The 13,526-nt window shown below is 42.9% G+C and overlaps 1 protein-coding gene across 3 annotated transcripts in view; it reads right to left on the bottom strand.

Annotated features, from left to right (window-relative positions):
* Window positions 1-11,247: 11,247 nt before the first annotated feature.
* Window positions 11,248-13,526, bottom strand: part of LOC109899634 (tetratricopeptide repeat protein 7A) — a 42,253-nt gene continuing 39,974 nt past the window's right edge. For all 3 annotated transcript variants that reach the window (XM_031835837.1, XM_020495047.2, XM_031835838.1), the window contains one exon: window positions 11,248-12,536. In XM_031835837.1, coding sequence (XP_031691697.1) covers window positions 12,318-12,536 — 219 coding nt within the window. In that variant the 3' untranslated portion in view covers window positions 11,248-12,317. The remainder of the gene's footprint in view (window positions 12,537-13,526) is intronic.

Raw genomic sequence — 13,526 nt, forward strand, 5'->3', positions numbered from 1 at the left:
AGAATTTGTTCTTAACTGACTTACCTATTTAAGTAAAATTTAAATAGCCCAGCTGGGATTATCATTATCAAATCATTATTGTTTGGCCATGGCCTCTGAAGTTTTGTGGTTGAGGATAATAGCTTGGAGGGTCCGCACTACGTACACGTGGTGTATCCATGGAAATAGAGGTGGTTGAGGACCTTCGCTGCAGCACACCCGTGATTAACGAAAGGTCAAAGGTTCAGCAGACATTTGCGGCATGGGCCAGCTATCTGTGCCAATGCCGGGAGAATGTGGCACTCGCTCTAGCAGCAGCGAAAAGTAGGCCAGGCGCCTTACACAGAGGCAGATCATCAGGACAGATCATCAGGACAGCTCGTCACGGGAAGGCGAGAGTGCTTCGGTCCCCCGTGTCCTTTCTAAAATCTCCTGTGAAATACACCTGTATTAACACCTCCACCGCGGATCAACTCCCCTGCGAGCTGATGGGCAGGTGGTGGATATCAAGTGAATTTGCCCAGCGTGAATCAAATGGTACGCAATGATAGCTAAAGCTTGCTAGTCTGAGCCTCCCAGCTCAGGGACAGAGGAAGGCTCCTCCTAGAAGCTCCTTTTCTTTTCTTCTCTCGTTCCTTGTGCTGTGAATCCCCCTATCAGGAGGGCTAGGGATGGATGGATTACCAGCTCAGCTTGGTCAGAGACATACAAATGTCCAGTAACGGGAAGGGTAGGAGAGGCTGTGTGCTATTTTCTGCTTATGGTCAACAGTATGTGTCGGCAGCAGGGGAAAAGGATAGCTGGAAGCCATTGAAATAAATGTTTTGAACCTCATGTAATTAATATACGGTATATGCAGTGGTTCAAGTATAAATACTCATACATTTGAAACTGCCTCAATGATCCAACTTCACCGTGTTTTGGCACTGAATGCTTATATAAACCTGATTCGTGCCAGTAAATAATCTTCAAGACAACCATTCAACTTTGGTCCCTCTGAGCAGGTTTATTTGCCTTTGTGTGTGAGTTAGCCTACTATAAGTAATGAATCAAATGATTCCTGTTTGTGTTCAGAGAGAGGGCCCTTGGTCCTGCACACGCACGCACACACACACACACACACGCACACGCCATTGGTTAATTGAGCCCCTTGTAAAAATCTAAACAGAAACTGTCATTTTTGCAGCTGGTATGTTGTGAAATATATTCTCTCCCACAGTCATGATCAGTGAAGATCTAGCTAGCTATGTTCTAGTGAGTGTGTGTCTTGTTCGACAGAGGACCGCAGGACCAGGGACCTATGAGCCTTCCTGGCAGATGGGTCACCACATACCATTATCAAATACTTTTTAGACATACTAACCAGGGAAACCAAAGGATATTCATCTGCATTGCAATGCTGGTTAACTAAGGGCTGGATTCATGGCCAACCCAAGAACGAATCAGCTGGATGGGCGTTTGATTTCCATATTTCTTTCACGGGACCTGCTACATTTTTAAAATGGGTTTTATAGTAAAGACATTCATTTAATTGTAAAATGTCATTGTAAAAATGTATTACCTGTATTACCTTTTAACGTGACATGAATACAACCAGTCATGGTGTTTTCATCTGACCGTCAAACAAATCACTTAAAAAAGTAGGCTACCTTCATACGTTTGTCTAAAATAATTCCAGCATCCGAACAGTGCACTGTCCACCCACCAACTTTCATTCACTAAAGCTTAACGTGTGCGAAGTTCGGAAGCCGATGTCTACACCCCTTCTTTGGTGATTGGTCTACAGTAGTACTCTTAGGGGGAATGGGAACATTAAGCGTTTGTTGTCACTCGACGAGAGACGACTAGTTTCATGCACATTTTTTTCACTTGAGAAATACTGCACCAAAGATGTTAGTTAGATTAGCACGACTAAGACCTCGTCAAAAACGAGAAAATTAATGACAGATTTTGAGGAAGTGTTTCTGGCTTTTGGTGTTGCTACGGTGGCTCAAGAGGGAAAAAACAGTAGTATTGCCACTTTTTTTCACATGTTTCAAGTAAATGTCTTTAGAGAGTATGCAAGCACAGACGCTCGCTTTGCCTAGCCGAGTTCTGCTCGGAGCAAACCAAACCTATGTATGTGGTCACCTTTAGCAAGTGGCCGAGACGATTTCACCCGAGAAAACTTCTGAGCATGCGAAACAGCGCCCCTCTGTCATAGTATATGTAGCCCATCTATCTGATGCTGTCTTGACAAAAAAAAAAAAGAGTATTATATGCGATATGCTTTTTGGCCAGACAGCATTAGGATACATGAGCTACACATACGGAGGGTTTCGCTCGCTCAGATGCTTTATCTGAGATGTATGTGTCTTTCTGTCTGTACTCGTCTCGGTTAAATAAATTATCAATATTTAAATATTTTATTTGAACGGGCAAGGTAGGCCCGCCCATAATTCCGGCCCCTGCTGGATTCAATCCGTAGCGCCGAAGAACTGAGTACGTCAGCTCAATCGAAAATCTCCTTCAAATTTCAACTGCTCTACAACGTTGATCTTCAGCGCTACGGATTGAATCCAGCCCTAAGTCCTTCTGCATACCCCACTCGCTCTCTCTCTCACTCTCTCTCTGCTGGCTGCCTGTCCTGCAGGCTGTTTTGCTTCCACAGTATCTGCTCTGCTATGCACTCGTGAGTGAGGGGGGGGGGAACGCAGTTCAGTCATCCATCACCTGCACATACAGTAGCTTAGTGCGGCTTGCTGCACATTCAACATTAGAAGAGCAGCCAGTGTCACACACTAAAAAGGCTATTCTTACTGTCCATGAGCAAAACAAACACACGGGATAATGTGGACACAGGTTACACTGGCATAGACCTTGATAGGAATCAGACCTGTGGAGAGTAGGCCAAGTGGTTGTGGGGGTTTATACAACAGATCGTTTTTCGGTCCTGGACGCTGATTGGCTGAAACCACATTTTCATTATAGTCTTGATTGTGGGAATAAGCAGAGAGAAAATGCTCTCCTCTCTGTGGAGCTATGAGAGAAAAAGGGCATCATTTGAGACGTCACTCTGTGCGTCTCACTAGTTCCATTTCCTTGTATTGATATCAGTTCACAATGTCTGTATTCTCACAAAAATCGCAAACATATCCCTAACGTCATTATCTCAGCACATCAGTTTAAACCTCCCAACACCTCACTTACTTGTCTTCAACTAGTGACACATACAAGTGGCTCAAGTGGTTGAAGAGCAGGGCTCTTATTTCCGTTTTCGTTATTTAGGGGACCAAGGAGCACACTTCGAGGCTGACAGAAAGACATGCCTATTAACATGGGCCACAAGCCTGGTACCGTAAGTACTATGTGGTATCTGAGAATTTGCGGTGGGTGCATCATTGCGCTAGGCTGTGGTCAGGGGACACTATAGCCACTTGTAACCTAGTGGTTAGAGAAGTGGGCAAGCAACCCGGAGGGTTGCCGGTTTAGATGGAGAAAATCTGGTGCAGAGTGAGCCGGCAACCGGAGGGTTCGCGGTGTTATCCCAGATACCTTCGCCTGCTGTTGTGCCCTTGAGCAAGACACCTGACTCCCTACAATTCCCCCAGGGACGCTGCATTGTTGCTGTCCAATTGCTTCCAGTCACTTGGGGTGTGGGGTATGAGCATAAAGACACATTCTTCTCTGTCGCTTCTCTGTCAATAAAGTAGGCTAGATCTTATCTTATAATCCTTCATGGTCAGTGGTCACCATAACAACACTCTGGTCTGTAACGTATGGCACCATAGTGACAATTTAGCACAGCCCTTCTCTCACGTCCTGCATCGATGAAAGACATGGGCTAGGCTGACCCTCTCTCCCTCTCGCTCCTTGTCTCTTTCTATCTAGCCCCCAGTTACACCTGGTTCTAACATGCGCCCCTGATCTTGTCCACATTCTGATTGTGCCTGCAGTTTCAAGCATCTGAGTTGTCTGGATTCCAAAACTGAGTTGTTGATCAATAGTATTCTTGTAAAGTTAACCTCCAATCAGATATCAGACATACATGATGTAACCTCTGCTTCTCAGAAGTGAGACAATGAGGGTTGGAGAGATAAGAATGCTGACTTCCAGGGCCTCCCGAGTGGCGCAGCGATCTAGGGTTCGATCCCAGGCTGTGTCTCGGTGGTTTGGCGGGTCATGTTTCGAAGCCCGTCGGGGAGTTGCAGCAAAGAGACAAGATCGTAATATCACGAAATGAAACAACTTCCTAAGACAACGCGGAGAAACTTCTTGCATACAGTTGATAAGAAGAGTCCGTTTGGGGGCTGGGCTGCCCTACAATGGCGTTAAAATGTGTCTCCTATCTGTCCACTGTGTCTGCATTGTGTCCAGAATTACTAGTCCCTCCCTGTATGCACATTATTAGACAGATATTCTTTTAAAATAGTATTTAATTCTTTATTTTAAACATTGATGCCACATGTCAATGGTTTCACACGTTAATGATTTTAGAAGGCTACGATGATTTAAATGATTTCACTGTCCAGATAAAATCGAAATCAAATCAAACTTTATTTGCCACGTGCGCCAAATACAACAAGTGTAGACCTTACCGTGAAATACTTAACTTATGAGCCCGTAACCATCAGTGCAGTTTAAGAAGAGTTTCAAAAATATTTACCATATAAACTAAAGTAAAAAATAATAAAATGTAACACAATAACGAGGCTATATACTTCGGGTACTGGTACCGAGGCAGTGTGCGGGGGTACAGATTTGAGGTCATTTGTACATGTAGGTAGGGGTGAAGTGACTATGCATAGATAATAAACAGTAGCACCAGTGCACAAAACAACTGTCTACACTTGTAAGACATCCAGACACAATGGGTTCCTGACCACCTCTTGAAGTGATCAGGAAGATCTGATCACAGTCAGATCACAATGTGTTTTTTGATTGTCTACACCTGTCTAAAAATGTGGGCACAATCAGAATGGGGACAAGATCAGGACAAAGGATGTATGCTCGAACCAGGTATAAATGGGGCTAGTGAAAAAAGGATAACATCTGATTGACCCAGGTTATACCTTCTCTCCAAAATAGCAAAATAAATTAAATCTTGGAAAAGGTACATTTTATTGCAAGAAAATGTGGTTCTATTGTTTACTAATTACTTGACATTTTGTGATCTCGAAAAGCTAAGGGAAAGAGATAAGCTTGTTAAATTGATCACATTCTAAACTCCATGTAATATCCTCTTCAGGGTGGTGACAGATGGGTCAGCTGCAGCCCAGGTTTATTGTGGGATGAAATCACTCACTTTCATTAGAAATGATCTGGTGTAAACAAGGCCATCTAGGCAGAACAGGCAACTCAAACATTACCTATTGCATTTGTGGGACCTTTTGATTTCCGGAATAGCTCAAATAATTCAGGAGAATATTGGGAGGGACCAAGCCATGATAGTGGATGTTTTAAAAGTCCTCTTATCCTTATAATTGGCAGCTTTGAACAGGAAGTGGACCGGCATCAAACCGAGTGGGTCAACATTTTTTGACTATTTGTGTTTTCCAATATTTGCTGTAAGGACTTTTGTCCTGAATTGGCTTATACCAGATCTGGAGAGACAACAACAAGTATCATTTGTCACTCCAATCCACCTCACTATCAAGGTTGATGAACCCATAGCGCCAAACGAGCAACAACAAACTGTGTTTATTGACAATGCATTGAACCAAGATGGCTGCCCGACCTAAACTTGCTTTTTTTTAGGGTGAAAGAGGTTGAGGAGTCAAGGGTCAGGGCTGTACAGCAGATCTCCTATGTGGAGTAAATGTTGCTGCAAATGTTTTTACGTCAATCAAGTGATCTGGATACACTCATTGTGAAGAAGGTGGATTTTGTAGCATTTATAGCCAGTTATTAATTGTGCTGCACAAGTGTCCAAGAAGCTGGACATCACTGTGTCTGCAGACAAAACGTTTTGGGGGCTCTAAGACGGTAGAAGCACTTCAAGGACTACGTCACCAGAAAATGTCCCACCCTCATAGGATCCTTCTGAGCCTGTGTAGGAACCTGATTAGAATTTTTGATTTGAACAGAAAATAAAGTTGATTTTGCTTAGTTGAACTCTACTTTAACTTTGGAGTGCTGTTCACTTATGTCCTCTCCGGCAGGGTCATATACACTCCCATCGACCCGACACCATTGTGTTGACAGCTGGCTAAACAATTCAGAAGGCAGCATGACACAAAGGCGGGCGACCAGGTATCTTTTTACCATGTCATTAACAGCTGTGATAGGCTGACATTACAGCTCTATTAAATGACCTATAAAAGTTTAATAAGCTTGAATAGGCTGTTTTTAGTGAAACAAGGGGTCATTGTTTATCCTGTAATGGGGCTGGCATGATGTTTGGCACATGGACGAGGACCGTGGCTGTTTAAGGGCGATCAGGTGAGTCGGACTGGTGAAATACAAACTGGGGGAAAGGTTGGTGATAGCTCTGCTGCTGTAACTCATTTACGCTAACTGGCTAACCTCAAACATTATCAAGAAGAATTAGTTACAATTGGAAATCTGCCTCTTCAATGGCGGCCGCCTTTTATGTGTCAACATCGTTATAGAATGCATTGTTAGGTCGCCGGTTCCTTTGCTGATCATTAAAGGGATATAACTATGTAGGTTTATATGAAAAACCACACCAATGACCTGCCATAATTGCCCTCCTGGCCTAAAGTTATCCCTGTGTACTGAAATTCAGGTGGCCACACAGAACCTATTGTTAGCGTCCACTCTATTATCTTCCCTCTGCCCTACAATAACCCCCTGGAGTTTGGCAGTCTCGTAGGGTTGCTACCTTTTTGTCCGGAACACCACCTCACATACAGTACTGTACAGGGCTAATCATAGAAATAGAATGACTAGAACTGGCAATTTGTTCCATGAACGGTGGACCTGCAGCCACATTGAGTGTGCCCTTGAGGGTACAGTCAAATTGCAGTTCAGGGGTTCTTTACCTGTTCTAGTAATTCCATTTCTATGGGGTCAAAACTCTTGGCAAGCTTTATATGAAACGATTGTAGTTTTCTAAAATGTTGGTATCACAAGCGGTATAACGTTTTGTTACCTTGGTGTTACCGTGGTAGCGCTATACCGTGCAACAGTACTTTGGGCACTATTATGTTTTCCCCTGCAGTCAGTCCAGTTGTTTCCCACTCAGCGACAACAACCAGATCCATCACACTGTGTGTATGTGGAATCAGATCTAAGGCTGGTATTAGCAAAACGTTACTGGAGGGTGCATTAAGTTACAACCTACAGCATACACAACATCTCTGAACAGAGCCCTCTGTGTGGTGAAATCACAAAGCAGTTACGGAGTACTTCTAGTTTGAGTATAAATTGAGGCTTAGCCACCTGTGAAGCACCAATGCAAATGCCTGATCATATTGGACTGGAGAACGCAGAATAGCTTACTATACAGGGACATACTGGCCGTGTGTACAGTGCCTTCAGAAAGTATTCATACACCTTGACTTATTCCACATTTTGTTGTGTTACAGCCTGAATTCAAAACTGATTAAATATATGTTTTTCTCACCCATCTACACACAGTACCCCATAATGACAATGTGAAAATATATTTTTTGAAATGTTAGCAAATGTATTGAAAATTAAATACAGAAATATATGATTTACAAAGTGATTCACACTCCTGAGTCAATAGTTTGTAGAAGCACCTGGTGGAAAGCAGACTGAACAGGTTTACCTCTAGGATTTTGACTGGGCTTAACTCCATTTTGTTTATTTTTTACCCTGAAAAACTCACCAGTCCTTAAAGATTACAAGCATACCCATAACATAACGCAGCCACCACTATGCTTGAAAATATGGAGAGTGGTACTCAGTAAGGTGTTGTATTAGATTTGCCCCAAACATAACACTTTGGATTCAAGACAAAAAGTTAATTGATTTGTATTACTTTAGTGCCTTGTTGCAAACAGGACGCATGTTTTGGAATATTTTTATTCTGTACAGTATTGTGTAGTAACTATAATGTTGTTGATCCATTCTCAGTTTTCTCCTATCACAGCCATTTAACTCTGTAATTGTTTCATTAGTCATCATATGCCTCATGGTGAAATCCCTGAGCGGTTTCCTCCCTCTCCGGCAACTGAGTTGGGAAGGTCGCCTGTATCTTTGTAGTGACTGGGTGTATTCATACACCATCCAAAGTGTAATTAATAACTTCACCATGCTCAAAGGGATATTCAATGTCTACTTTTTAATTATTACCCATCTACCAATAGGTGCCCTTCTTTGAAAGTCTTTTGAAAACCTTTTTGTGGTTGAGTCTGTCAATGAAATGCGATGCTCGACTGAGGGACCTTACAAATAATTGTATGTGTGGCGTTCAGAGATGCAGTATTCATTCAAAAATCACGTTAAACACTATTATTGCACACAGAGTGAGTCCATGCAACTTATTATGTGATTTGTTATGCACATTTTTACTCCTGAACATACAGTGCCTTCGGAAAGTATTCAGACCTTTTGACTTTTTCCACATGTTGATATGTTACAGCCCTAACCTAAAATCGAATAAATAAATACAAATCCTCAGCAATCTACACACAATGCCCCCTAACGACAAAGCGAAAACAGGTTTTTGGAATTTAAAAAAATGTATTCAAAATATGAAACAGAAATACCTCATTTACATAAGTATTCAGACCCTTTGCTATGAGACTCTAAATTGAGCTCAGGTGCATCCTGCTTCCATTGGTCATCCTTGAGATGTTTCTACAACTTGATTGGAGTCCAACTGTGGTAAATTAAATTGATTGGAAATGATTTGGAAAGGCACACACCTGTCTATATAAAGGTCCCACAGTTGACAGTGCATGTCAGAGCAAAAATCAAGCCATGAGGTGGAAGAAATTGTCCGTAAGAGCTCCGAGACAGGATTGTGTCGAGGAACAGATCTGGGGAAGGGTACCAAAACATTTCTGCAGCATTGAAGGTCCCCAAGAACACAGTGGCCTCCATCATTCTTAAATGGAAGATGTTTGGAACCACACCAAGACTCCTAGAACTGGCCGCCCGGCCAAACTGAGCAATCAGGGGAGAAGGGCCTTGGTCAGGGAAGTGACTAAGAACACAATGGCTACTCTGACAGAGCTCTAGAGTTCCTCTGTGGAGATGGGAAAATCTTCCAGAAGGACAACCGTCTCTGCAGCACTCCACCAATCTGGCCTTTATGGTAGAGTGGCCAGACGGAAACCACTCCTCAGTAAAAGGCGCATGACAGCACACTTGGAGTTTGCCAAAAGGCACCTAAAGAATCTCAGACCATGAGAAACAAGATTCTCTGGTCTGATGAAACCAAGATCAAACTCTTTGGCCTGAATGCCAAGCGTGACCTGATACCACAAACCTGGTACCAGCCTCAGACAGGGGCGAATGTTCACCTTCCAACAGGACAAAGACCTTAAGCACACAGCCAAGACAAGGCAGGAGTCCCTGAATGTCCTTAAGTGGCCTAGCCATAGCCCAGACTTGAACCTGATCGAACGTCTCTGGAGAGATCTGAAAATAGCTGTGCAGCAACGCTCCCCATCCAACCTGACAGCGCTTGAGAGGATCTGCAGAGAAGAATGGACAAAACTCCCCAAATACAGGTGTGCCAAGCTTGTAGCGTCATACCCAAGAAGACTCAAGGCTGTAATCGCTGCCAAAGGTGCTTCAACAAAGTGCTTATTCAAGGTTCTGAATACCTAAGTAAATGTGATATCTGTTTTAATACATTTGCAAAAATGTCTAAAAACCTGTTTTTCTTTGTCATTATGGGGTATTGTGTGTAGATTGGTGAGGGGATTTTTATTTTAGAATAAGGCTGTAACCTAACAAAATGTAGAAAAGTAAAGGGGTCTGAATACCTTCTGAAGGCACTGTATTTAGGCTTGCCATAACAAAGGGCTTGAATACTTATTGACTCTAGTCATTTCAGCTTTTCATTTTTTAAATTAATTTGTAAAATTTCAAAAAACAATTACACTTTCACATTATGGGCTATTGTGTCTAGGTCAGTGACCATTTAATCCATCCAGGCTGTAACACAACAACATGTGGAAAAAGTGAATGCTCTCTGAAGGCACTGTAAACTGTTTTTGATGTCACGTAGGCTAATTATTCAGTTTGGACTGGCTGGGTGATGAGCAGAACTGCCCTGAGCCCTTCATCAGCTGATGTCATCCTGAGAGGCTTTGCGGCAGGCTGGCCCATTCATTAATCTGTCTTCTTTTAACAGCCTTGTCCTGACTGAGCTACATTATAGATCACTTCACATCCGCACGGATTAGGACAGGGCTTTTTATACTTCTCCTTGGGGTCCGCCAGCCATTCCATCTATTTGATCTATTCAAGCTAACACATGACTCAACTTGTCAACTAATTATCAAGCCCTTGACTGGTGAATCAGGTGAACTAGTTCAAGGCTACAACAACATAGTGAGATGTCTGCTGGTCCCAGAGGAGAGATTCGAAAACCCCTGGATTAGGCCATTCATCTTCCATACACCAGCCCGGCGCAGGTGTCACACACGGGCTAATGAGGGGATGGACAGGGGGAGTGAGTGGTGGAGGGTAATGGAAGTGGTAGAGACAGGGATTGGAAGAAAATAGTGACAGTGGGTGACCTATCATCAACATAAAATACAGACATGCATGTGGCTTTTGATCATGTGTAGTAGGCCTATGTGAAACAGAAAGACTGATACGTTTTAGTCATAACTCTATCATGGGGTGTGAAAGGGTTAATAAATTGTGCATGCAGAGAGGGGACTGGGATGCTTCTTCTTGAAACAGAAATCAATGTAGAACACAGAGCCATTGATTACAGCAGCCTATGTTGCCAAACAGACTAGATATCTCTCCGCTTCCCCCGTTACTCAAACACGGGATGGCTGCTAGGCAACCAGGCCACATCACATAAGGTGGAGAAAGAGGAGAGAGAGAGGGAGGGATAGGGAGTGAGAGATAGAGAGAGACACAGCAATGGCGAGGGAGAGCAGAGAGAAAGGAGAGAGAGGATACAGAGAGAGAAAGAGGATAGAGGAGAGAGGAGGTAGTGAGAGAGCAGAGAAAGAGAGGGGGTTGTGAGTTTCATGGCAGTAACTGCGCTGGCAGTATTACATAAGATAGCAGCTCGAGTCCCACTGCCCATATTAATGTGGTTAGGCACTGGGAAGTGATGAAGATTAGTCACAAGTGACAAGACAGATGAAGATGCACAATCCCACAGTGATTTAAGTCATTGTTTATGAGGACAAAGATGGACAAATGCATTTAAAACAACACACACACACACACAATGAATCATAATATTAATAATACAGAAATATACAATACAAACAACCAGTGATTTGAACATAATGGATTATGTCAGTTACATACACAGGCTGAAGGCTCTCAGTCAATGAGAATAAAATGGAATGATACTATAGGAATGATCCCTGAGAGTGGATGTATACGGTCTGTATAACAGTGTAGTGGATGATTACGGTCTGTATAACATAGTTGTGGGTGTATATGGTCTGTATAACAATGTAGTGGATGATTACGGTCTGTATAACAGTGTAGTGGATGATTACGGTCTGTATAACAGTGTAGTGGATGTATATGGTCTGTATAACAGTGTAGTGGATGATTACGGTCTGTATAACAGTGTAGTGGATGTATACGGTCTGTATAACAGTGTAGTGGATGATTACGGTCTGTATAACAGTGTTGTGGGTGTATATGGTCTGTATAACAGTGTAGTGGATGATTACGGTCTGTATAACAGTGTAGTGGGATGTATACGGTCTGTATAACAGTGTAGTGGATGATTACGGTCTGTATAACAGTGTAGTGGATGATTACAGTCTGTATAACAGTGTAGTGGATGATTAGGGTCTGTATAACAGTGTAGTGGATGTATACGTTCTGTATAACAGTGTAGTGGATGATTACAGTCTGTATAACAGTGTAGTGGGTGTATACGGTCTGTATAACAGTGTAGTGGGTGTATACGGTCTGTATAACAGTGTAGTGGGTGTATGCGGTCTGTGTAACAGTGTCACCATACACTTGACTTGTCCATGAGTGCATGTGAGCGATTATTATGAGTGCATAGACATAGATAAAGATGAAGAGAGTAGATAAAAGGGAGAGGGGGAAGGGAGGAGAGATAGAGAGCAAAAAGAGTGAAAAAGGGCAAGAGAAGATATATTGCACCAATTTACACGTGTAAATGATCGTGTGTGTGTGTGTGTGTGTGTGTATATATATGTATGTGAGTGTGTAATACAGTAGTACCCTCTGTCTGCTCCTCACAGCTCGCGGGGTATGATGGTGAAGGGCCTGATGGGACAGGAGGACTCCAGCTCCAGGGCTGTGAGGAAGCAGTCTGGAGCCTGGCTGCTGCCCTGTGACTGCAGGGCCTCCCCCAGGCCGCTCCATGCCTCGTGGGACGTGCTCTGGGCCTGCACCGCATCCCGCAGCACCTTCTCCCCCAGACCCACACGCCCACACCGCACCAACAACTGGCCCTGAGGAAGGCAGGAAACAGGAGGAGGTGCAGTGATGAAAGGTGAGTTTGAATGGGGGATAAGTGTAACGGATGTGAAACGGCTAGCTAGTTAGCGGTGGTGCGCGCTAAATAGCGTTTCAATCGGTGACGTCACTTGCTCTGAGACCTTGAAGTAGTGGGTCCCCTTGCTCTGCGATGGGTAACGATGCTTCGTGGGTGACTGTTGTTGATGTGTGCAGAGGGTCCCTTGTTCGCGCCCGGGTATGGGCGAGGGGACGGTCTAAATTTATATTGTTACATAAGTAATTGAGAGATTACAGAGAGAGACAGAGATTTACAGATGTAAGATCTTATTTTGATATTTTGTTGCATGAAATGGGAACTTGTGGTGTAGTCAAGATTTTAAAAAGTTTCTAAAATGTGTAATTTCCACTTTAAAAATATCAGACTTGATTTGATCTTATGAAAAATGTATCAACCCCTACTAAAAATGTCCATTAATTATAATCCACATAATAATAATAATTCACATTTCCTGTTGCTGCAGGATTATTTTCCTGCTGTAGCAAACTGATTTAAATTAAGATCCTACATCTGTAACTTTGGATATAGCTTTGGCTATATCTAAACCATAGATGTGTTTGAATACCATACTAACATACGACATACTTAATGAGTATATACAGTGCCTTGCGAAAGTATTCGGCCCCCTTGAACTTTGCAACCTTTTGCCACATTTCAGGCTTCAAACATAAAGATATAAAACTGTATTTTTTTGTGAAGAATCAACAACAAGTGGGACACAATCATGAAGTGGAACGACATTTATTGGATATTTCAAACTTTTTTAACAAATCAAAAACTGAAAAATTGGGCGTGCAAAATTATTCAGCCCCCTTAAGTTAATACTTTGTAGCGCCACCTTTTGCTGCGATTACAGCTGTAAGTCGTATGCTGTATGTCTCTATCAGTTTTGCACATCGAGAGACTGACATTTTTTCCCATTCCT

Source organism: Oncorhynchus kisutch, linkage group LG11 (genome assembly GCF_002021735.2).
Source record: "Oncorhynchus kisutch isolate 150728-3 linkage group LG11, Okis_V2, whole genome shotgun sequence".
NCBI lineage: Eukaryota > Metazoa > Chordata > Actinopteri > Salmoniformes > Salmonidae > Oncorhynchus > Oncorhynchus kisutch.